At 40.8% G+C, this 26,603-nt stretch overlaps 1 protein-coding gene across 5 annotated transcripts in view; it reads right to left on the reverse strand.

The window, feature by feature from the left end:
* Positions 1 to 23,408: 23,408 nt before the first annotated feature.
* Positions 23,409 to 26,603, reverse strand: part of NTRK3 (neurotrophic receptor tyrosine kinase 3) — a 376,727-nt gene continuing 373,532 nt past the window's right edge. For all 5 annotated transcript variants that reach the window (XM_081291778.1, XM_081291779.1, XM_081291777.1 and 2 more), the window contains one exon: positions 23,409 to 25,876. In XM_081291778.1, the coding sequence (XP_081147904.1) occupies positions 25,691 to 25,876 (186 nt within the window). In that variant the 3' untranslated portion in view covers positions 23,409 to 25,690. The remainder of the gene's footprint in view (positions 25,877 to 26,603) is intronic.

A 26,603-nucleotide genomic window follows, 5' to 3' on the forward strand; every position in this document is an offset into this window, starting at 1 on the left:
TATATCCTACTACCTCTCCAAGTCATAATAAATAGATGGTTGAATGAATCAATGGAAAGGTGGATGGATGGATGGATTGCTGGAACTTCCTCTTTCCTGAAATTTTCCAATTTTTTTTGCATGCAATTTAATAATTTAGGCAAAAAAGTCTTAGTGTTTTCCTAAAATATAGTTTAACTTTTCAATGTATAAATGAATTTATTCCTAAATTTAAGGATAATTAGACTATATCTTCAAATACTATTTTTTCTTCAACTCATTGAATTTTTTTCTTAAATACATTAATTGACCCAAGTTGGGTTACATATAGCATTCATCCTGTCCACCTTTACCACCTCTTGTCTCTGGTTGCATAAAACTCGTTTTCCTCCTACAAACATCCCTCTTCTGCATCAGTAATTTCATTTTCAACTGTGCCCCTTACATTCTATGCTTTTATTATTAGTCCTAAAAGTATGCTGTTGTTGAACTTCAAATTACATCCATACCTCCTTTAGATCATTTATTTTCTCTTTGGTTCTGCTATTTATCACCTGATTGGGAACATCATTATATTAAACTCATCATTTTTCTATAAATGCTAAGTACTTTTATAAAATTTATGAAATTTCTTCTCTTTTTCTTTCTTTTCGAGATTAGGTTCTCTGAAGGTGTTTTGAATCTTGTCTTCTTAATTATCTATCCTTCTCTTTAGGAAGAGAAACCTAAGTGATCAAGCTTGCTCTGTCTTAACATGTAATGTCCTATACCACATTAGGACTCTGCAGACAATCCCCAACAACAAGAAGACCTCACCAGATCTTGAACTTGCTGGCCTTCAGAGCCATAAGCTGAATAATCCTTTATTCTTTATAAATTTCCCAGCCTGTGGTATTCAGTTATGGCCCCAGAAAACATACTAAGACATACATACATATTCATCATGGCCTCATTTTGCTCTCTTTCTTAACATGAGTGTTTAGGTCCAAATTTTCTATTTATTCTTGTCCAGAGTGGGTATATTCTCTTGACATTCTGCCCAACTTAAATGAATATTTTCTCAGCAGGAGTTTGTGGGTTGAGTACATGTGTGTCATTGATTGTTCTGTAGTTTGAGAAAATCCAAGGAGGAAAGAACTGCCTGGTGAGGACTGAGACTTGGGAGGATTTGGCTGTATGCAGATGTCTTTTGATGGAATATTTGGCGGATATCCCAGCCATAAACTGGACATGCTCAAAGTGTGCTTGGATCTGTCCCCAGACAGAGTGGAGCCATGGTACCAAGGGAAGTCTAACAAACTTTTCTGTCTTTGATGAGATGGCAGAAAAAGTAAGCAGGGCCTTCAGAACTCAAGAATTTGCCCTTGGCCTTCCCGTACTTGCCCAGGTCTCTTCTCTGCAAATCTCAGCATTTAGCTCAATTGACTTTGTCTAGAATCACATTGAGGGGCTGAAGAAGAACATCACAACTTTTATTGTTATGGCTGCCATTATGAAGTTTATGGCATAAGGTTACACCCCAGTCTCTACTTGTTTCCTGCTAGCAAATCTTTTTTTAGATTCTTTTCTTTTTTTTAGGGAGGATTTCTACACCTGTGCTTACTCCTACCACTTTTATATAGAAACCATTTCTTGTTTTATGGTTTCTTTAAGCAACATGTTTAGAAGACCTGTAGACCTGAATGTGAAGCACAGTTCCATTCCTTACAACTACAATTCTCTATGGGGGGCCAATTTTGACAATATCTAGGGCATTTCATTCTCATGACAAGGCTAGGCTACCAGGATCTAGAGGGTTGAAGCCAAGAATGCTGTGCCACCTTACACTGACACAATCTGGTGCCAGCTCACATATTCATAGGACAGCCCCTACAACAGTCATCTATTCCAAAATGCCACAGTCACAGTCGAGAAACCCTGCCTTAGTAGCTGAGAGGGTTTGGACAACTTTTTAACCTTTCTGAGCTTTAGCAATTCTGTCCTTAAAATGTCAGAGTTTTAATGTTAGCAATAGGCAATATTATAATCCCTTTCATTATTATCATCATCAGTATTCTTATTAGTAATAAAATTGTAATTTTTTGAACAGCTGTATAAATGTAAGCAATTATCTCACTTATTCTGATCTTCTTTATTTTAGACAAAGTTAAATTCACTCTGGGAACAGCACTGTTGTTTCTTTTCTTCTTTTTTATTCAGTTGTCAATGAATCTTTATTTTACTTATTTTTATGTGGTACTGAGAATCAAACCCAGTGCTTCACATATGCTAGGCAAGTGCTCTGTCACTGAGCCACAACCCCAGCCCAGCATTGTCTTTTACTGACTCCTACAGTCTCATTTGTTTTTGTTTGTTGTTGCTTACTTTTTAATAAGCCATTGGCCCACTATAGGAAGAGCAGCATCCTCCTGCCTTATTTCTCAATTGCAAGTATGAATTTTGCTTGCCTCTTCTTACATAAGTGCCTCAAGTTACACATATTCTCTGAACTCGGTGCCTGCATAAAAAGTGTGAGAGAAGGCCAACTTCCAGCACCATGGCCAGAGGATTTGACCCAGGCTTTTGGATCAGAGCCCCAATAATGATTCTGACCTTGAAATTGTGAAATAAAAAGTTAGATTTTGCCTTGTCTTATTGATAGAGAGTAGCTACAGCTCAATTATGTCTCATGTTGGTTGTCTGCTATCTCTTTAGGCTATTAGTATAGAATATCATATTGCCATGCTCCTATCTTAAGACCAGTAATCAGAGGGTATAAGATACTTGCCCATGAATAAAATAATCTCCCATTGAGTCAATCACACTTTCTAAACTCTTATCCTGGCTTTCAAAGTCTCATGGCAATACGACCATGACTAATAAATGTTTATCTCTAACCTATAAAGATTCCATGTGGGAGGAGAATGGTAGCCATGGCTGTATAGTCCCTTTTGCTCTGAAAGTTCATACAATCAGCCCAGATCTTCCTACCTAGACAACCCTTTCAGGAAACTGTAACATATACACAATGATGTGCAGGTGTGCATATATCTATGAATTCTTGTAAGTTTATAAAAGCATCAAAACACTTTGGAAAGAGCACAGACTTTGAAGTCACCTGAACCTAGGTTCATGTTTCACCTCTGTCATTTACTAGCCTGGTGCCATTAGGCAAAATAATTAACCTCAATGAGATTCAATGTCCTCACTTATAAAATGGGAGTAATAGAGTCTACTAAACAACCAGCAGATGAACCTACAATGGTAGATTCTACTCTTCTCTGTCTTTATTGCTCAGATTGTGTGACAGCAGGATAACTTTTTACTTTCATAAAATATATTCTACTTTTGAAGCTGTGGAAGCTGTTATTATTGCTGGATCTATTAGTGGCTTCCAGTGACCTTCTCCTGTGTGACAGTCACAGACAAAGAGCCATAAACAGACTGGAAGAAACTGGGGAGAGATGGATTGAAATTGGTCAATGCTTGAGAAAAAAAATGGAAGATGAGATTTTCTTTTATTGTTTGATTTAATGAATCTCCAAAGGGTTTGGCCTTGGAGGTACAAATCAATAATACAATGTTAGTTCTGCCTTTGGCCCACCAGCTCATTGCCACATGGTGAGAAAAGACAGCCTCCCCAGTTAGGAGGCATTTTGTCCTTAGTAAGAGGGGTGGGCATAGAGAGAGCACTCAAATGAGGAAGATGATGAGGAAGATGATAATGATGATGATGATGATGATGATGAAGATGATGATGATGAAGATGATGATGATGCTAAATGATTTCTACCACTTATTCAGGCTCATTAAATATAAGACCCTGCACTAAAGTCTTTGGTCATGTTTTCACAGTACCCCATATTATAGCAACTGACCATGGGTAGGACCACATCTTTTACAAATGAGCTACTTAAGATCCAGAGGACATAAGTGACTTGCCAAGGTTCTCAGCTGGTTAACCAGATAAGGAAGACATTAAGAGAATGAGAACTATTTTCCTTCCTAGTTGTTTGTGGAACCAAGTGGTGCTGGGGGAAAAATTTTTTAAAAGTTTTCCTTGAAAGAATATCCTCCCAGGGACTAACCAGTAGAAACAAAATTAGTTTTGCAGTCAGACCAACATAGGCTTGAATTTTGTATCTGCCTCATTCTTGTTTTGTGTCCTCTGGAAATAAAATTAATGAGAATTACCTTCTCTAAGCCTCAGCTTCCTCACTTGGAAAGGTAAAGACACAGAACTCACAGAGCTGGTTTATTGAAGTGACCAGATGACCCATGGAGCTGCTTGGTAAAGTTACTTCCTTCTCCAGGAACCCAACGAGAGGTCAGAGCAGAGAATACTCAGGGTTGGGGCCTTCTCAACTCTCTGGCAGCTGGACTGAAGGCCTTGGGGTGATAAGGGTGACTGAGATGAAACTGAGAGGAGTCTCAACAGCAGTGGATGAAATTGGGATGAGACACTAGCAACATCATAGAAAGTGGCCTCATTTATCTGAAGAAAATGTGAAACTTCATCCATGTTAAAAAAAAAAATCACCTTTCTCCCAGAAAAAAAAATCTTATCCAACATTTCTACATGAAAGACTCTATATTTTTAGGGTGAGGGAAAAAAAAAACACCATCTTAACTCTCCTGGTATCTTTTAGCCAACACCTTACCTCCCTTGACTGGACATAAGAATGCTCTTGCACATTTCAGAATGTTGCCCCTACTTCTCACCCCTATTTCTTTGACTATTCTTGAATGATGGAAACTCAAACAGAGCGAGAGTATCACCTGAAGATTAGCAAGTCCAACTCTCTTCTCCCTGCATGATCCTAAGCCATGGGTTGAAGTCTAGTGGTCATTTGGTTCTACAAATAGGGATAAAGGAAAAGGACATAGCATCCAGTCAAGAAATGGCATGCCTCATCATACCCTGACAGACCTCTTTCAAGTGCAAGCACCATTTAGACTTTGAGTTACTCTTTGATGTTTATTGCAACTCTGAATCCCTAGTGAGATCCATTGTAAGTGACCATATCTCTAGCACATAGAAGGTGTCTGCCTTGAGAGACAAAAGGTAACAACATACTCCTCTCACTATGGGGATGTTGGGGCACAATCATGGGCTCAGAGTCCCTCTCATCCCCAAAAAGAAGAGAGTCCCTGATAAGCATGCAATCAATAAATACCAGAGCAGATGCCATAAAATTCCAATCAGAAGAATTTATAATGTGAAGTCAGATATTATATAGTGAGAAATAAATAAACAGAAATTGTCAGTCAAACTCCTGGCAGCTGGGTCCAGCATCAGAGGTAGTAAATGAACTAACTCCATAAATCATATTTATGATCAGCCCCACTGCGCATAACTCTGCCAGTGGGGCTTTCCATTATGTAGCAGGAGACAGTGGATTGTTGTATCTCTTAGAGATGGGAAATGAGCAGGGCCAATTTGTCCCTGGAGCAGTGACTTAAGGGTGTCAGGCCAGGATTGAGACATTGCCCTGTTCTCTAGGCCAACATGTGCATAGGTGCCTGGGAGAAGGGTTCTGGCTTCCACCCTGGAGTAAAATTCAGTCAAGGCTTCCAGTGAATTCTGATAAGGTGTATCTCAAAAACCTGGCATTTACCATGCGTGGCCCAAAGGCACTAGTGAGAACTTAGTTCTGTTTGGGGGAAAGCTCAGGGGAATGTCTTTACCAAATACGATTTTCTTAGCTTTCATTGAAGTCATGGATAAAAAGTCTGTCCTTCTGCATCTTATGCCTGGCTCTTAGCAAGCTACACAGTCTCCCATTCACAGTGGGACCCAGATTGTGCATCAGGGATTGTGATGATGTATAGGGAAGGGCTCTTGAACCCTTTATACCTCCAGGCTGTAGCACACTCTTAAATTGATCACATGAATGAATGAATGAATGATGAGTGAATGAATGAATAAATCTGTTTTGTCCTAAAACAGATATGTCTTCCAAAATGCTTTTTTTCACCTTCTGGGTTTTTTCTTTGTTTGTTTTTGTTTTTGTTTTTGTTTTAGGCTCAAACCTCCATCTTCATCTTGGACAAGAGGTCTAAAGTGACAATTAGGAAAACATGTATTAGGTCCAGCTTCTGGGGTCAAACCCTGGCTCTGTATCAATTAATTGGATAAAATTGCACAAATGATTTAAACCTTTGAGGCATGATTAGCACATTGTTACAATGGGAATATTATTAGTGCCTGATGCTGTTAGAATAATTAACTCTCGAACATGGAGCACTTAGTGAGAGCTTGGCAAATAATGACGCTTGACTTAAATAATGGAAGCTAATCCCTGTGTCCTGGCATCTTCCTCATTCTTTAGCCCCTTTCTATTATAATTTAGCATTTGTCAGCCAAGATTGTTTGAGCTTGAAAGACATAAAGCGTGTGTGAATGTTTTCAAAGTTCTGAGAAAGGACCATGACTGGGAAATCAGAGATGAGCTGAAAAAAATCCCAGGACGATGCTTTATCTGAAGTTGTGGGTATCTGGCCATGATCTGTGGTCAGACAATGGCCTTATCCCTCAAGCTCTCCACAGCTACAACATCCAGCTTTCCCTAGTAAGACTGAAACTCCTCGGCGACTTTCCAAAGATGCTGCTTCTCCCCACTTAACTGTTTTGAAGTCATTCTCTGACTTTTGCAGCTCATCAGCCAGTAGCAAGCAGGGCAGTAATTAGACCCTCTGCTGAGTTCTGTACTGGTGATTTGAATAATTCAGAACATCATAATGGGGGGAAAGAGAGGCTAAAATAGAACACCTCCCTGGTTAATAGGCAAGTAACTTTGAGCATCCCAACAGGAGAAAAGAACAGGGCCTGGCACAGAACTAGGGGTCCTACTGTGCCTTGAAACACTGGGGAAATGTGTCCTCAGACACCTTCTGGGTGCTCACTCCTATTATCTGTTCAAGATCAATGCAAAAAATAATCACCACCTTGGATGTGAACTTTCTGATTAATTCGTATCTCTGGCCTGTGTCTCCTGAGTACCTTGATGACACTGCTGCTCTTGGTACTGTCATAGCCTCCAGGTTCAGACTCAGGAACAGCCACTTGCTGTGTCTGAATTATCTCCATTAGACCATTGCTTCTCTGTGTCACCACTGGGGTGCTGATATTTTAGAGCCATGCTGTCTTAATAAGATAATTTTATCAACCATGCCCTACAGCATTGGAATATGTCCCTGTTTTTGTATACCTGGCTACAGGCACGAATTTGAATAAAATTATTAAGAACCTTCCAGATATAAAAGTCCCCAACTTTGGATTGTGATCTAAGAACAAATGAAAAATAATGACTCCTGAGGGCATAAGGTCATTCTAAAGTGAAGATGCAAAACCCCCACAGTGCTCTTAGCCTTTGTGTGCAGCGGGGAGGATTCCCTGGCAGACGAGGAAGCTGAGGGTACCAGGTATACAGAGTGAGACCAGCAGCCTTTAATGCACTTCCGTTATTTGCCATCGCTGGGCTGGACTGTGAAAAGGAAGCCTATAGACTATTTTGAGAAATAATTGTTTTTGCCTTCAGGAAGCCACCAATGCAAAGGCAGCCATATGATGGGGAGAAGAAATCTTTCCCCATAACTTCTACATCATCAGATTGTTCAGAGATTTGGATCCTGAGTGTTTCCATGAGTGAGGTTTAAGGGCCAGCTTAATGGTAGCACTTTGCATGATGCATGAATGACCAGGGCCTTGGAGAATGAGGAATCCAGTACAACTCAACAAATGTCCATTAAGGAACTTGGATTAAGTTTGTTCTGGCAAAGGTTATTTCTCTGTGAAATAATCTGAGCACAAACTTAATCCAAGTTCCTTATACTCATCAAAATGAGTTTATGGACTGGAGACTTACACCCTAGCCTTACAAAGGGTCTGATATGACCTTGTGATTTATGTGATGATATGACTAGAACCAGGTGAAAAATATGATGGGACGATTGAAAAACAAAAGTTTTTGCCCCTTGGGTATCCAGCATCATTCCCAGTGGCATAAAACTTTTTTAAAAAAGGTGCTTGTGTTTCTTCTCACTCAGATCCACAGGCTTTAACTGTAGACTAATTGTACATTTAAAAAAGTGGTATTAACACATATTTTACAGATGAAGACATTTTGATACATGAAGATGAAGAAGGTACCTTTGATGCTATCTAAAATCCAAATGTGGTATTATAACTTGATTCTCAGTAATAATTTGTGTGGAGGGGATACTGGGGATTGAACCTAGGGGTGATCTACCACTGAGCTACATCTCTGGCCCTTTTTATTTTATTTTTTTTATTTTGAGACAGGGTCTCACTAAGCTGCCCAGGCTGGCCTCAGACTTGGGATCCTCCTGCCTCAGGCACCAGAGTTTCTGGGATTACAGGATTGCACCACAGACCCCAGATTCAACAAAGATCTTTAAAAGGAGATGTGTTTGAAGAAAAGCAGCAAAAGCCAGGCCTGTAATCCCAGGGACTCAGGAGGCTGAAGCAGGAAGATTGCAAGTTCAAAGCCAGCCTCACCTATTTAGTGAGGCCCTGAGCAATTTAGCAAGACCCTGTATCTAAGAAAATATTTTTTAAAAGGGCTGGAGAACTCCCATTTTTACCCCAAATACAGATTGCAGAATCACATTGGTTACACATCACATTTTTACATACTGCCATATTAGTGACTGTTGTATTCTGCTACCTTTCCTAATGTATGAAATATGATATGTCAAGAGCTTTGTAATGTTGTGAACAACCAATAAAAAAAGGGGGGGCTGGAGAATGTGGCTTGGTGGTTAAATGCCCCTGGGTTCAATCACTAGTACAAAAAAAAATGGCAAGTATATCATGAGGTACAGCCAAGAAGCTGGTCTAGAAAGTGCTGAGGACTCTTATATTTTCTGAATTTGATTTATTTTTTAATACTGTAAGATATTGTGTCGGAAGATTTCAAAGTTTAATCAGTTCTTTTCAACTGGGGCATTTTCCCACCTCCACTCTAGGGAGCATTTGGCAATGTTTGGAGACATTTTGAGTCATCACACACTGGAGGGAGGCTGCTAATGCATCTAATAAAAATGCACTTAGAAATATCACATGATGCACAAAACAGCCCCCCACACTCACCCAAGGGAAAAAAAAAGAATGATCAAGTCCAAAATCTGAATGGTGCCAAAAACTATGGAGAAACTCTGCCAATATGGAGAAAATCCACCTTGTGACTTTCCACATTGCTGTTGAACTCTCATAAGTAGAAATGCTTCCTGTACGTCCCTGCCTCTACCCCACACCATTTTCTCCACAACCCAGAAATATTTTTGAAAGAAATTATTGAAAATAAAGTCTTGAAATAATATTACAAGTAGTGCATTAATGAGACAAAGAGGAAATATGTATATTGAAAATGAAGGGAGACTTGAAAGAAATGAGAGAGGAGAGGAAAGGAGTTTTAAAATCATTATGCTAAAGAATCATACAATCTTTGGGGTGAAAGGATCTCCAGTAGAATATATTATCCCAGCTTGGAAACTGACTCAAATGACTGTAACTAGGAAGTTGAATATAACATCTATGAAATAATGGGACATCATCATGACCTAGAGCTTCTCTTGGGACTCTGCCTCAAATCACAATATATGTGTTTACTTCTTGAAACACTCATCACCATCCAAAATTCAACCTAGGGGTTGTCTCAAAAATCATGCAAGCCACTTTAACCCTCAGCAGGGCAGTATTCCATGTTTGCATGATTTTTGCACACATTTGGACTTGCCCAAAGTTCAACCTACCTTTAAGTTTAACACTTTCCTACCACAAAATGAATCCAAATAAACCAAGGACATTGTTGTTTTATACTTTATTTGAGAAGAGACCCTACATAAACTATGTCAGGAAGATACAGGTTTACACACAATTTCATCAATCAATAAATGGAGTTGTTAACATAACATTGAAGATATGATACTATGAGGAAGACAGACATATGACTAAGGAGTATTTACAACTCTCACATATGATATATTTATATTGGAGATGGATATATACATATATACATGTACATGTGCATATACATACATATGTCCATACATACACACACATATATACATATATATGTATAAAATGTTTTAAAACAAAAACCAAGAAAAGAGTTTGCCTTCTTGTAGTAATAGACCATTTGAAAGTGAAGAATGGTTGGTTTTCATTAGTGTCAAGGTGTTAAATCTCTGCCCCCACATTTAACTCCAACACCCATAGATTCTGATGAAGACACGTGTTTGCCTTGGGATGAAAGTGTGAGGGTGAATAATGGCATGATGGTGCGGGGCTGAGAGTAAAGGACATGCACAATGGAAGAAATGACCTTTGGTGATACCATTAAATCATCCTTTTGTATTAAACATAAATTATTAATACAGTTTAAAAAAATAATTTTCTGTTTTCTTTTGAGGTTGAGGAGGAAGGAAGGGTGGGAGGGGAAATAGAGAAAGGGTGGGCACTTGCCTTTTCAACACATCCTTTAATATCAACTGAGAGCACATCCCCTCTACCCTGGGGCCATCTTACCAAGTTACTTTTTGTTTGTTTGTTTTGGCATAAAGGACACCTTCCCATACAAGTTTTACTTAGACCATGAACCTATTTTCCAAAGGCAAATGTAGTCATCATTTTAACTGAATCAGTTCTCCAAGACTTGCCAGGATGCAAATAAAGTTAGCACAACCAATGGATTCATTTGTTATCAAGAAAAGGAATGGAAGAAATGGTACCTCAAGGAAAAGGTACTATAAGTTAAACCAATTTTACTAAAAAGGTAATCGTGTAAATGGTAAAGAAACATGATCAGCATTTTCCAGTGGCCTGGGGGGGGGGAATAAAATGAACAAGTATCATGAAGGAATGTATGTATAATAAAAGAAAACTGAGGAATAATCAATTGAGATTAAAGTAAATGACATAAATTGTAGTTGAACGCAATCCTTCTGTCAAGGTCTTCACCAACAAATGATGACTTGGCAATACCATACCCACTGTTAAACTTTCCCCAAGCCAACATGGATTTGATTAGCTTGGCCCAGGAACAGGCATGCCTACATATCACATGTGTCCCATATGCCACACACATTGTTGTTCTGCAGTTGCCATAATCCAACTAACTCTTCAGATTGCCAATATATTTACACAAACATTGGGAAATACACACAGACACATGGGATCAGACAAGATATAATCACTTTACAGATATTTAGTACAGAAAGCTTAGGGAAAGGGCATGGAAATCAGTTACAACAGCACCCAAACTTCATTTGCAAAATTCCTCTCTGAGAACATAATTATCTTACTAGTGCACTGAAGTAGGTACCAGCTGATTTTCCAGATATTGAAAGTTTGCTGCACAACATCAGCCTAGAGATAAAGGGACATGTAATGTCCAGTAGGAAACAAATCAGTGTATATCATTTACACGGCAATAAATCCTTCATTTCCCTTGAAATAAGATATGTAAAGTAGCACTTAGTTTAATACAAGTTTTGTTCTGCTTTAGACCTAGCTGTAAAAAGCCATTCATGCAAAAAATTACTTCCAGTTTTAGCTGGATGTTTAAAGGACACTTCTCCTGAAAACAAGTCCCTTTCACTTAGGGAAGGGAAAAAAATCCCACTCAGGACAGCCAGTGCTGGCCTAGAGTGGAAAATAGAAGACTTTGGTGTTTGTAGGGCATTTGCCTTAAGAACCCAGAAGTAGCACTGAGCTCACCTCTGAAGAGGCAGAGGGCTAGAAGTGCCCTTGAAAACTTTAGGAATTTTTCCAGAAAAAGTACTGAGAACTTTTATAGGATTTCATTCTCTGGCCTGTTCCCTCCTGAAGCTTCTAATGGCATCACCTGTATTTCTAAATGTGCCTGCTCTCCATCGCCAGTTTGGACCACCTTTGCACTGCCTAGCAGTTCATTTGTTCCATTCTTGATGAGTTTGCAAATCCTTCCTCCCTATACTAGAGAAAGATTCTCCTTTATGAGGCTTTCTTATAGCTGTTGGTTCTTTCTATACATATCCTTCCTCAAATAGGATTGTTCTTGATTTAAATATAAAATCCAACTCCCTTATTTCAAAAGACAAAAAAAATTCTAGTAGAGAATTTTTGATCCTATCCCTCAGAAGTCCTCATACAAATAGTATGGAGAAACTCATGCCATGCCCCTTTCTGCATGGCAAATACGAACAGCAAATTAAGTTCATTCAAGAAGATAAGGAACCAAGGGAAATGAGCTTCTCCTCAGATCCAGTCCAAGGTCAAAAGAAAAAAATCACAGTTTCATTGAAATTTCTCCTCTGAGATGTACTTTGGCCTGCTTCTACTACCTCATTTATTATTAGAAGGAATCTCTTATGGTGTTCTAGCACTGGTTGTTATGAATTATGATAAGCAACACTGAAGGAGAAGAGGAAGTAAGAAAGAGGGTATGGTAGAGCAGTCAGAGCCTTGGGTATTCCAGCTGCTGCCAAGATGGAGTTAGATATATCTGACATGTCTGAAGTATAAGGCAGCATTTAAGATGAAACCTGCAGTGACCCCCTTGACTTCCCAGCATAAGACCCATCCTGACATAAGCCAGGTAGCAGTACTGCTGATTGATCAAGAGAAAAAAAACGCTGCTTCTGAGATGAGAGCTCTGTTGCATTGTGGCATATGAAACTTGGCTAATCACAAAGCAAAGGGACGACATGTGCTTCTGCTGCCTTGTTTTTTCCAGTGCACCCCTTCCATTCTGGCCTGATGACGGGCATAAGGACCAGTCTTACTGTGACTGTTTAAGGCAAGAACAGTTGATGAAGAGCACTCAGGGATCAAAAGTGGATTCTGAGATTCACAGTAATGTCCTTACCCGAGTTCCTTCTAACAATAGCAACACCGAGTCCTTCTCTATCCTCAAAGTTCCTAGCTTCTGCTCAACCACTATGAAATAACGTCTCCATATGCACACCAATTCAAACATGAACTTATGTGGGAAATATGCATATTTTTAAAAAGTGATCTCCAATAAGCAATTTCCTATTGGAAAATTTACAAATCAAGGGTTCCTTATAAAGGCTTTTTGCAAGGAATTCCTCTCCAAAAGTGTGCCCTCCACTGTCTCCAGTGTCTTTTCAATACTCTGAGTCAGGACATTGGTGTGTATTGGCCCAAACTCTGTTTGATACCAGCTCAAGAACTTGACAGAAACAGCTATTCCAGATTTGGGATTAAATATGCTTAAGAATAAAAGCTTCCAAGTAGAGTTTCAGTGGATAAGAAGTAAAGGAGAAGTCTGCCCTTCTCTGGAAATTCCATCAGGATAGAAGGCCTTGGTTGAGCTGAGGGCGTGTTTGCTGTCCCTGGTGCTGAAGACAGATAACAAGGAATCATGGCAGAATTTACACTCTGGGATGGGCAAAGCCTGAAACTCTGCCTGTCAAACTGAAAAGTCTTTCAGCAGAAGCTGATTCTAGGTGACAGGCATCCAAACATGTTCCAAAAGTCTAGTTTTTGTGCCATCTCAAAAAGAACAGAAAAAGAAAAAGAAAGAAAGCCCTGAAACTATTCCTGTGGGAAAAAATTAGCACTGCCAAAATTCTGATGGGGAAGCTCACTCAAACCACATTTCCCTTCAAGCCCTACTGGCATATTCCATCACACAAATCAAGAGCCCTGCACCTTTAGAAAAGAAGTCAACAAACAGGTGCAGAATAAGGGTCTACAGGCACTGCCTACAGGTTTGTTTTCTTGATACCAATTGCAAATATAGGCTTGATTTGGTTCACAATGACTGAATGTTTCTAAAGGAAATATATGGATAAAACTTCTCCTTGAAGCAAAACATGGGCCTCTGAATTCCTCTCCAACCATAATTTCAGAAAACCTGAGCAGGGTCTTACTGTGCTCAAGAGAGTCTAAATTCATCAACAATTGCTTCCTACTTCCAACCTCTTTCCCCCCCACCTCTCTCTCTCTCTCTCTCTCTCACACACACACACACACACACACACTGCTCAAGAAGTGAAATCATCTTGAAAAAGAACGTGACTCTTTCCTGAACAGTACACAAGTTTTGCCAGAGAGAACAACACTGCTATTTCTTCTCACACTCAAAGTGAGAATTTTCTTGCCCTAACTTGCTTTCTCTTTATTTTTTATTCAAGAATTCCCTTGAGCTAACCCACTGTGGCCCATACACATAATCAAGAAGGTTTTTGATGCAGTAGGGTATCAGAAAAATGACACAGGTCATTTTGGAATTGCCTTCAGCTCCAGTGGGCTTCGGGGAGACTTTGCTTTTAGATGTGAATTATAATCAATCTTCTTTAGCCTTGGAAAGGAACTATCCCAGTACCCCCACACACACCAAAGGCTTTGCTTTCAGAGACGGAAAAGAAAACAGCACTAAAATAGGTTCCATTGTTCCTATAAAATATTAGATCAAACTTTCCATATCCAGTGAGCTATTGCTCAGATGATACCTCTGGGATCCTTAACTAATCAGTTTTGTCTCTTGGAAGTTACACAGTAAAACAGCTTGTTCGGGGCAGGCCTTAACACTGCTCTGAAGAAGCTCATCTCTTCAAGATTATCAGAATGAATTATGAAGCATCACACTGAACTGGCTTGCCTTCTTCATCTCACACACAATTTAAAAACATAACCCAATTTGGATTCTCATTTCAAAGGTAGTTGGAATACTATCTGCCTGCAGGACAACTAACTGCAGGGGAAAATCACCCAGGCAGAGGTCCAGAACAGAGGTGTTGCTTTCCTATCTAGAAAAAACAAACATGGAATCCAAGACAGAAAAGAGAAGCTGAGATAGGAGGAATTTGAGTGAAACATTTATGACTTCCTTAGGATTTTGGAGACTCAGGCTTATTCTGATTTCTCTTTCAGTGGTCAAAATCCTTTAAGGAGAAAAAAAAATGTACACAGCATTTTGTCAGATAAATTACACCTGATTAATTGGAACTTGAAGGTAAATAGCATTTGAAAAATTCAACGTGCCAAGTAGTTACCATTGCAAGGTACTTAAAATAGTGGGTGGTGTCACAAACACCTGGGATTTTTTTTAGGGGCTGTGAATGACATCACTGTTATAACCTCAGCAATCGAGCCTCAGGATTTATTAGCTAGGGTTTTATTTTCAGTCGGACACGGTCCTCTGTGGAATCCTACTCACACCTATTTGTTACGCTTGGGGCTATTAGAAGGGTGGTCTGGCATTGGGTCTTCGCTGGAGCAGCTCTTTCCACTTAAGGTCCTTCACCATGTATGAGCTACTGGCCTTAGAATGCTTCAAAGTCATCATTATTCCATATTAGCCTCTCTAACCAATTGATAGAGGAAGCTTCATACAATTATGATCCAAAGCATTGTGTTGGGGGGAAAAAAAGCAAAAACAAGTGTTAAGGAGTTAAAAGGAAAAAGAGGTGCCATTTTACTACAAAATGTTTGGGATTCAAAGCCTGAAAATAAAAATCTATGAACAGTTCCTTTTCAACAACAGAGATAAATGAATAAAATATCCATGTCTACTTGGACTTTTTGTTTTTTTAAAGGCATTTTCTGTCACCAGATGCTCAATAGTAATTCAAAGGGGAAAATGCTAATGACAAAACCTCTACAAACCAGATGCCAGGAGGGATTTCAGGAGGGTGCACCTCGATATACAACACACTTCAAAAGTGGCTCTGAGCTTAGCACCCAGCAGGACGGTGCCACATTTAGCCACCCAAGGGGCAAGCTCTGTCTGTGAGGCCATGGACAGCTCACAGAGCACCTTGACAGCCAGGATCTCATCTGGGGCTCATAATAACCCTCTGGGACAGGCAGGAGGTTATTAGTACTGCTTTTTTTGTGTGTAGATTAAGAAACTGAGGCTCAGAGGAGGCAGGACTTTTCCACAATCACTCAGAGAGAAATAGGAACTCACAAGATGCCTGCCTCCTGGTCCCCTTACCCACCCCACCACTTTCAATCTGTCATGTCATCATCGACAGCATTTCAAATAGACCCCCAAGTCTTTCCTAAGGAAATAAAAAAAAATGGAAAAAAAAATAGAAATCTCATTGAAAATATTATTAGGGACAAGGAAAAGAAATAAAATTAAACTACACCCAGAGTTACAAGGGGGAAAATGGTATTTTCATAAATAAGGGTTAGATCAGTCATGGTAAATATGTTTTGAATAGTAAATAGGATTTTTGTTTTTCAGAGTCATTGAAGGGGCAGAATTGCAGCATAAATTGATGCATAATGATTTGGGGAACAAAAGGTCTCGTCTCCCAGCTCTTCTGGATGTCTCCTACCTCATTGTTCCCTAGCATTTTAAGTTCGATTCCATTCTGACAGTATAAAACTTTCTGGTACTATCACAGTAAATATCTCATCTAATTGAAGAAAAAACCTATTAAGATTTGGATGCTGCTCCACATCTTCTGTGTGTCAATATTACATCCACTCCATTAAATAGATAACCACTTGGCTGACTTGTGGAGCTCTTAATCCACAGAGATATAAGAGACTCACACTTGTAGAAGTCTAGAAAAAAATGAAAACCATGGTTTGCCATTTATCAGAATATTCAACAGTCAGAAAATAAGAGAGAAATTTGAAGAAAAAATGATTGTGGGAAGATTTGCCTTTCCCAACCAAGCCAAAAGGATGGGCTGAATTCAAAAATATAGACTATGGCATAATAATAACATTGCTTTCCCAGAGTCTTGTGCAAAACAATTGATGAGGTATTAATGAGGAGCGAATCACTTGGTCCATAGAGCTGGAAAGAGACTGATGGATGGCTGGAGAACACACTTGCTTCCTACTGCAGAAAACAAGGCTAAATCACAAGCCCACGTTAGGGAAGAAGAAAATGAACTCCTAGGGTTTTCAGAGATAGGAGTTGTGTGGGGAGCAAGGGAAGGACAGAAAGAGTTCATAATTTGGAAAGGGACAAGGAAAGAAAGAGCTGCAAAAAGGGAGAGGTGCAAGAAATAAAATGAACATAAGACAAAAATGACTGTCTGTCTTCAGAGTGGAGATATTTGGAAATTTGTTCTAGGTAGAACCTTGATGTGATATACTTCATTGCTAAGTAATCCAGGCACAGGATAAGAAAAAGATTGGTTTGTCCCCTCACTGCAATCAGAGAAACAGCATAGGCCTGCAACTAGCTGCTAGCTGCCCGCTTTCAACTAAGGACATTCCCACTGTGCTCCACAAAATTGGTGATATATACACAGCTACTTCCCCCAGCAACACCCAATCCAGCCTGCTTGCTCCTAGCCCAGTGCTCTTCCTGTGCCCCACACTTACCCTTTCTCTTCACATTGTAATTCAACTGGAATATTTGAGTTTTCTATCTGAGTAACTATTTTAGCCCAAAGTCAGGTCCGCCAATCAGCTAAAACTGATGGGCGTTTATGTTTGCACTTCATAGTTATTATGCAGGCAGAAATTCATCACCCTTTTCCTACCCAGAAAATGAATTAAATCAAATCTGAATCAAGGCTGTTTGGTTTTTGTTTCTGAAAAGAATAAATAAATAAATGAAAGTAGTCCTGCCTTTAAATACAAAGATTTTGAGAAAATCAGGAATTTATCTAAAAAAAAAAAAAAATCTAGCTTTGCAAACAATCCAAAGTGCAGAAAGTGAAAGGCTCCGAATCAATAATAAAGGATAAGGAGAGTTGCAGTCAGGCTTAAGAAACCTCACAGGTGGTGCACATTTATTTGCACATGCATGCACACAGAGATCAATGGAAGCAACACACGTGGGACATTGTGGTTTGAATACCAAAAGAATCACTGAAGTATTTGTGTGCATGAATGTGTACGTATACATGTAAACAAGTATCATAATATAAATAATTAAAAAAGATGAATGTAGTTTGTACTATGTGAGTTTGAGGATCCAATACAAAATACAACTCAGATAATTGCTTTTAAACAGCCAAGACTGCCTCTTACGATTGCTAAATTACTTAGTCCCGAAATCTATTTTCCCAGTCAATAAACACAATGTACTTAGCTGGAAATTTTCAATTCTTCTAAAGAAATATCTAAGAATATATGAGGAGATTCTTGTTAGATTAAAGACACGCAGCAAAGTAGGAAACATAATTTGAAAGAGAATCAGAAGAAGAAAAACTTCAGAGAATTGTGTTCTCCAGACTTTTGGGTAAACTGTTCTAAAATCCTCAGGTAAATTTTCAAAATTGTCTGTGATCATGTTGAGCAACTTCACTGAGTTTGAAGGTGGCTGACGATAAGCTGAAGGCCTTTTCTCAGAATTTTTGATGTTAGTAAAGGCCTATGTTTGCAGAGAAGTCATGATCTCAGCTTTGAAGTTTCATCTGGCTGCTGCACCTTAATATGGCATCACACAGTGAATTATAAGGGGTTTTATTCATTCTGTAGCCCACACCCCTTAAAGAGAAAACACAGGTTAGCACTTACAGGATAGCTGCATCCTCTGCCACACAGGAAAAAAAGGAGTTGAGGCTGCCTTTCCTGCAAGGGCCAAAGGAAACCCCTGCCAAGAGGACGAGGCCTTTGTCCATCAGTATCCACTCCCTCACACCTGGCTGTGGTCATGACCTTGTTGCATTCAAACCCTGAAGCCCTGAAGGATTGGGGGATCCAGAGCGGAGCTAACCAACTTAGGTCACACTAATTTTTTATAAATCATTTCATCACTTTTTGCAGCATCAAGATATGCTGCAAAACTGTTTGTCATCAGAGGAGTGGTTTTCATGCCTTAATGTGCAGTCCCCTCAGGGGAAAACCCATATGATGACAACCACTGTCACTCTGACCAAGCACTAAAGCCTGGCTCAGCACCATGGTCAGAGAAAGGTCAAAGCTCCCTCTCTTGGGGTTGACCCCAGCTGTGGCTCCCCTCTCCTGGAGGCTAGAAGTTCATGGATTGTGAGAGTGGTGGGTAGGGAAGAGGGGGGTGGTTGCTGAGGGTGGGCCATTAAGGGCTCCAGATAGGATTTACAGAGACATGCCACATGCATCTCAATGAGTTTTGCAGTAAATTTCACTGCACAGAGGTTAATCTAGATGTCAACATTGTCTGACAGCACTGAAATTACTCCAGGGCTGGGCTCCTTCAGAAGTCTTAATATAACAGTCAATTCCATCCTGCCTGAAGGAAATGAAAGTTTTCTGCTTTGTGTGCCGAATCATTCGGCGCCAATTTTCTCACGGTTTGAAGTCCAAACTGTTTGTGGTCCTGGGATTCACCTCGTATTAAGACTTTTTACAGAGTTTGAGAAGCTGGATTGTCTGTCCCATAGAAACAGGAGGATAAGAACTAAAAGAAAATGAAAAAGCAAAAAGAAAAATGAAAGAAAATCTCTACTGAAATTTACTTCTGTACTGTGGACAGCAGAAATCAAATCACCTTGACCAGGTTTATTTTTTCATTCCAGAGCTGGGTCCTCAGGGACTGGGTAAATATCAGGTGGCTGTTGAATGCAGATACAATATGGACATATCTCCAAGAAAAAGAAGTGAATATGTCGTACTATTGAACCAGATTTTTAAAGGTGACTTCCATGAACTCCTCTTAAATGAAAGAATAATTATCAGATTTAGGACTGAAAATTCATATTTTTCATTGGGTTTAGTGAATGCTGCATCCAAAAGAATGTCAGAATACACAATAGTTGTCTGAGCTCTTAACCTACCTTTGTCCTTGAAAAAAGGATGTATCAATTTCTGATTGCTTCCAATTAAAAGAAAACAAATTCTCTTATTAATGCAAAATGAAAAAGCAAGACCAGGTATCTACATGTTTCTCAGAGCAGATGTTCAATAGGCCTTTCCTTGTCTGTGTTATCTTAATGTGTGTTCTATTAGAAACTTCTAGCTTTGTCAGTTGGAAGTATCTCTTACAAACTGTGAGTTTGGACCATGGTGCTGCACACAAAGCAATGGATTCCTGGGTGATCAGAACATTAAGAGAAGTTACCATCCCAACTCTTTATGAAAGGGAGAGAGCCTAGCTCACTGACTTAAGACATCACCTCCTATACTAAATATAAAACCAGGCCTTGTTTAAAACTTGGAATCTAGTAGTTCACTGAAAGGATGGGAAATCTGAATCTCATTACTTTGATCAAGAATTTTAAGTACTCTGAAGAAGCCTTCAATCTCCACAGAGCTCACAGAAAAGTGTTTACATTGGCTCACTGAGATTTGGGACACAAAGTGGCAAAGTATAAACAATCTACAGACAGTCCAAAAAAAAAAAAAAACCCTGTGTTTGGGGAGAAAGCACCAGACAAACAGAAGCCAAGATTCAGGTCCCCAGGAGAGAGCAACCCATGGGCAGAGCAAAAGTCCTAACACTCAGTGCAGTCACATAAATATTCACCATACCCAACTTTACAAGATGACAGACTTCCCAACAGAACCTTTTTGAATGACTCTGATGCCAGTCAATCTTTGAATTTCTCATTCCTAAAAAATGTAAGATGCAAAGAGAACCCCAAATTAGAATCAGTTTTCTGACTCCAGGAAGGCCTTCTTTGAAAGTATTCTAATCCAATACATAGATACAAGCACACAATGTGTATATGCCTATATGTCCCTTAAGAAGATACTCTGGGGGTTTTCAAGCAATTGAAAGATTTTCGAAGCCTATCTTGATGTTTTAATACTGATGCAAAAGTTTGGAATTTCCCTTTAGAACGTATTAAGCATTGGCTGAAAGAATTTACTTGGACTCAAAGAGGCAGCAGAATTCAAGGAACCAAAACCACAATGACTACAGCACTCAATGCCTAGACTAAAGGTGTCGTTTTTTTGTTCTAAGACAAATACCATTGAGTATTCTAGCAGTTGGTTCCTAACCAAAGCAAACAATAGGCATCTCAGAGGCATCTCAAGGCAGCTTTCTGGATTGCTGGCATATAGGCCTATTCAATAATCATCTATAGACATTTCTATGCTCCAGACTCTCAGAAAAGCACTGGAAAGATCTGAGATTTCAAGATTTTTCATTGTACTGACTAGATCTCAGAGTTAAGACCATACTATTGTTGTTTGGTTCAGAAAAGGAGAGCAAGGAAGCCAGTAGTTCATTCCTAAATGAAAAAGGACTTGGGTAAAGAGTCTGAGACTTCAATCCCATCCTCTTTCCCGCATCTTAATCTTTTATAATTAGCATTTAAAGATAAAAACCTCTTGTTTTTTGACTCAAGAGTTCAGATTGCTAGTGGTTAAATGAAAAGTAGGCAGGACTATCTTCATATCTTAGAAAAGTTTCTGTCAACTTTTGGTGTGCCAGTGTAGAGTGGAAATAGGTGTATTAGGTGCAAGGTGGCCTCCTTGGTAGAGTACAAACATTGGGACATAGCTTGTATGCCTGGCTCTCCCAGCCAACGTCCCTCAAACCTACCAGTCATTAAACCTTTTCTATTTGCCTTCTATAATCAATTTTTTGCTACTGGTGACTTTTCTTCCTCTCTCTTCATAACCTTCACTTTCTCTCTTATTTCTTTTCCTCTCTCTCATTCCTGACAAACAAGCTTGAAAAAGCAAAAACAAATGGAACCACATTTAAAAAAAAAATTGAAATGAACCTTAAAAATATATATTCCGATTTCTTAAAGGTCTCAGATGGAAAATTTGGTAATCTGAGAAATCAGCTGATTTAACCAAAGTCTCCTGGGAAACTAAGAACAAAGCCAGGTCTTTCCTGATGTATTCTGTACACTCTTGGCATGACTGACTAACTGTCTCTTCTAAGTGAAGTCTCACCCGGCCCCAGAAACTGACTGACGACTCTTCTGTTGGTGTTGGTTTCTGTAGTGTTTAGCACCAGAAATACTTGCACTAGTGTATTCCGCAAAGTAGGTATCACCAGGGAAGAACATTAATGTTCAACCTGAACAAAGAAGGACTAGGGACCCTTTACCTCCAGTGGGCAGCCTCTTTCCAGGGATAACATGTGCATGATTTGCTGATAGAGGAAGCACCAAGTCCTTTCTCTGTTGACTTGAGGAGACTTAGTGACCCCCAAGGTCCACTCACAGTTCCAAGATCTAGAGAGCAGCATTCGGTTCTTGAGTGGACCCTTGGCCATGGCACCCTGTTCCAAAGTGGACCACCAACAGCAAGTCACTTTCACTCAGTCCAGGGGGGACCAGGTTAAGGATGGCACTGCAGGGTGATCAGCCTGGGCTCCCTGGAACATTCACCAAGAGTTACAAAGAAGCTGGCTTCAAGCTAAGTTGAGAGAGTTGATCTGGCGTGGTCTTTTAAAGTGTATATTTGGGTATGGGAGAGGAGGATGGAGTAGACAAGAGAGGCGATATTGGCCGACGGGATGTCGTTTCAAGACTCCTTTAACCACATTAGGCTCTTCCAAAATAAATAAATAAATAAATAGACCTTCAATACTGCTTTTCTACTAGGTAGAAGGCTAGGATAGGGAAGGAAACCAAATGTTTCCCCCCAGTCTAGAATAGTCTCAGAAAAACTTCAGACTCTCACTTGTTGTGACAGGAGTGCAAAAAAAGAGAGGCTTCTCTTCTAGAAATCCACCCAGCCCAAGCCAAGAGCACCCTTAGCAGCAACTTCACCCCACTATGCAAGGCCCAAGAGGCCCAGGAGACCCAGGAGGCCCAGGATTCCAGAGTGATGCTGAGAAAAAGTGACCCAGCAATTAGACACTGTTAGAATTGAAGAATTCAGAGCTAGAAGGGGGTTGCAGATTAGCCAGGGTACCCCTGAATTTGAAGACACAGTAAACTAAGTCTTATTTGTTTTGCCTCAGTATAGGAGGAAAAAAAACGCACTCTGCACACTCCTAGGTCCCCAGAGTGCCCAGTTTCCATAGGCCTATGCTCTGCCTCCTTTACTCTCAATTTTTTCTTCCTTTTTTTTTAACCTGTCAAGGTTAACATGTAAAGTATACTCTACACAGAGAGAAGAGCAGGGTAGTGAGTCTTCCGAAGTCCCCGTCTCCAGTACTCTCTCTTGTAATCTCCCATCCGGTAGATATTTATGGGGGACACAGCAAACAAATAACCCCAGTGCCAATGTGGAGGCCTGTGGACTAAGACAAGGGCAAGCTGTCAAGTTTGGTATCCTTCCATGCTCCTTGTTCTCTAAGGAATTGGCTTCTTTCACTTGGCCACGATGCAGTGCACTGAGTTAAAACTCTAGGGCACCCCTCATTGTACACCAGCCAACCTATTTCCTTTCCCCCTTCTTCTCAACCAATTAGTGACTATGAGACTCTAGAAACACACAGCCCAGACGACCAAAGCCACACTGTGTCTGTTTGGGGAAGGATAAGGGAAAAGAGCAGCAAGAGGAGCCTTGGAACATCCCTTCTCACCAGAAGATACTTTCCCCTAGGTCCCCCACCCCCAGGTCATTCCCTCCCTAGACATCTTTCCCTTGGTTACCCCAATCAAAACCAAGCTGTGCAGTTCCATCCATCATTCACAACCCCAGCACTGACCAAGGGCCTCACGTGGAGCAATTAGTAGAACAGAGAAGTAATTGCTATAGGATAACAAAAGATTCTCTTAAGGTGGTCAATCCAAAGAACTTTTCCCCAAAGTCCTCAGAAGCTAGGCACACACCGCACAGCAGGAAGACCTATACTGAACTCCCAGTTTACCGAGTCCTTTTCCCAGTCCAGCTGAGCAGCCTTACTGATCCCTGAATCCCAACTGTGGCTACGATCTGAGCACAGCTCTTTTCTATTTGAATAAAAACATTTGTGGGTCTAAAAAAAAAGAAGCAAAGCTGCAAACACATCATTCAGTCCTCAACCCCCACCAAGGATGCCCACACTTCAGCTGACCAGGGTGTCCAGGTGGCATATAGTCCCTTCAGTGAGCAAGGAAAAGGACAAGTCAGAGGCTCCCAGGAGGCTTCAGTCAGGAAAAAGTCAGTCCATTAGGTAGCTCTGTGCTTGGGATGAGGCGAAGAGGCCAGATTTTCCCAGAGGGGTACATTCCCTCCTCCCCAGCAGGAGGGCTCTGTGCAGCTAGGCTGTTGACTTCTACTGGCATTTTGTTGTCATGTGTCAGAGAGGCCCAGAGATCTGCTCTGTTGCAGTCCTTGGCAGCAGCCTGGAAGGCAGTGATTCCCCTGGTGCTGGGGCAGAGGGAGCTGGCCCCAGTCCAGTTGCTTCATTTTCCTTCCCTGGTCAGAGCCCAGTCCTCATTAAGATGCCAAGCTTGTGGCATCGGCCACTCATTGGACACCTCCCAGAGAAGCTTCAGCCCCTCCCCTCACCCCCAGCCCACAAAAGCGATTTCTCAGTCCTTGCCTTTTCACAACAGCTCAAAGGAAGATGCATCAATCCTTCCAGGGGCTGGAAACGTGAGGAGCATGCCAAGGACCCAGTGCAGGTGCCAAGTGGATTCTTCCCTGCTGGCTCTTGCCCATGCCACTGCCTGGCCTCCCTGGAACACAGCACTGCCCCAGGCTCTCACTAAACCTGGATTCCTTCCCTGGTGGTGGGGTTCACCCAGGATTTAGTGAAGGGACCACGAGTTGGGCTTTAGGAGCTAGGAAGGCAAGAGGAGAAACAGAGAGGACCCTGGGGACACACCTAAAAATGGCCTGTAAGCAACTAAGTCTCTGGCTATTGGAACCCTGCAGCCTACTGTGTCTACATTAGCAGACAACACAGGGAACTTGTTTTCTAATCTGCAAAACTGCCCAAGGGCCCTGAAACCCGGATGTGGGGTCAAGGAGTCTTTCCAGTGATAGAAAGATGGGTGGCAGTGCCTTGTCAGGGTTCAGATTTCAGCTGTTATGTATATATATATATATATATATTTTTTTTTTCTTCTGTGGTTAAGTCCAGAAAGTCCAGTTCTTTAAGTTCATAAGATAGAATGACACATCCCTTTCAAATCTAGGAAGGAACTTGAGCATGCTTTACATCCAAGTTGGATGCGGTCTGCTCTTGAGTGGTTTTGTGGGGGAGGTGTGTGTTCAGTGCTTACCCGTAGGCGCCATCATTGATTCCCAAAAGCATTAGGACTATACTTTGTAGAATGGACAAATCAGAAAACTGTCCTGAAGTGGAGGAAGGGGGGTTAGGGCATGGAGGTAAAGGGCAGGGCCAACTTGAGGGCCCCGGTCTTCCAGTGTCATTTCCTTGCTGAGCACAGTTGTAGTCTGCGCATGCGCCTGTACTGAGTTACAGGAGTAACACGCATGTGCAGCAGTAATTGATTCCACCCTGGCTCCTCCCACCCCAAAGTGAAGATTGTCTTTCTACGTGGTCCAGGTCTCCTGCTCCAAAAAGCCAGAGCTGAAGAATCCCTGGCCACAGCTTAAGTCAAGGGAATTTTCATTTGCGTCAATAATATTTAAGATTTTCTGAGTTGTTTGAAGTCTTTATAGTTTTCTGTATCAGCAGCTTCTCTCAGTATTAGAGAAGGTATTTATTTCTCTGTAGATATAGATAGATAATTAGATATATAAATATATATATATATATACGCCAAACTGCCTTACAAGATTTTTTTCATTCTTTCTTCTTTCTTTCCTCTTTCTTTTTCTCTTATTTTTTTTTCTTTTTTTCAGTGTTGTATGTGTAGCAGGCACTTGAGTTTATATGAAGATGTTTGCTTCAGTCAAGGATGGAAGAAAGGAGTTGTGAGGTGGTAAAGGGAGATGTGAGGCAGGGAGAGAGGAGGCAACAGAGTATGAATTCTTGACCACCAGCCACCACTAGCCGAGAATGTCCAGGTAGATTGGGGTGGCCTTCCCCAAAGCATGGAGGATTTTGTAAATCTCCTTGATGTTCAGCCGCTGCTGTGGTTCCCTCTGCCAGCACCCCAGCATGATGTCATACACCTCTTTGGGGCACACTCTGGGCCTCTCCAAGACACGACCTTGGGTAATGCACTCAATGACCTAAAAGAGTGAGGAGAAAAATGAAGTTATATCCAAAGCCCAGCCTTGGCCCTGTGGCTTCTACCCAGAAAAAGGCAAAGACATCATAGCTCAGCTTCAGTGGAAAGCCCAGGTGCACACAAGGCTAGGCTGATTTTTTTTCATCTCTCTGTGTATGGGCTAGACAGGGGGCGCAAAGGACAGCAGGATGGTAGAACCCATTGCTGTCCTTTATACTCTACCCCTTGGACCAGGTCCACCTGGACATTGACTCTCCACATCCACATTCCCTTTTACCTAATTCTTCCTGAGCAGTCTTGAATTTCATCTGAATTGACGTGAGTTGGGTTCATTTTTGGCTTGCTTGATGAGATTGACTTCTGACCTGTCTTTTCCCCTTTTTTTGAGCCTGTATAACATTGAAATCACTTAAAAGCACTCTGCATTCCTGGCCCCTGCATGCCTACCTTTCCCTTAGCTTCTTGGCCAACTCTCCTCTTGGTCAAAGCCTCTGTGTATATCACCACACTTGCCTCTGAGTGTAGGTTTCTATCTGAGGGAGGCCCAACCTCCTCTTCTCTTTGCATGCACCCATGTACCTTGTGTCTTTTAATGTCTTTAATGCTAGGTCTGACTGATTCACCACTATCTGTTGGGTAGCAATGCAAGTCAGTTCACCCCAAGGGATTTGATCATCCTTGTCTGTAAAGTGGGAAATAAATATCTGCCTTGACAACCTCCTAGGAGT

Source organism: Spermophilus citellus (genome assembly GCF_964194105.1).
Source record: "Spermophilus citellus genome assembly, chromosome: 4".
Classification (NCBI taxonomy): Eukaryota; Metazoa; Chordata; class Mammalia; order Rodentia; family Sciuridae; genus Spermophilus; species Spermophilus citellus.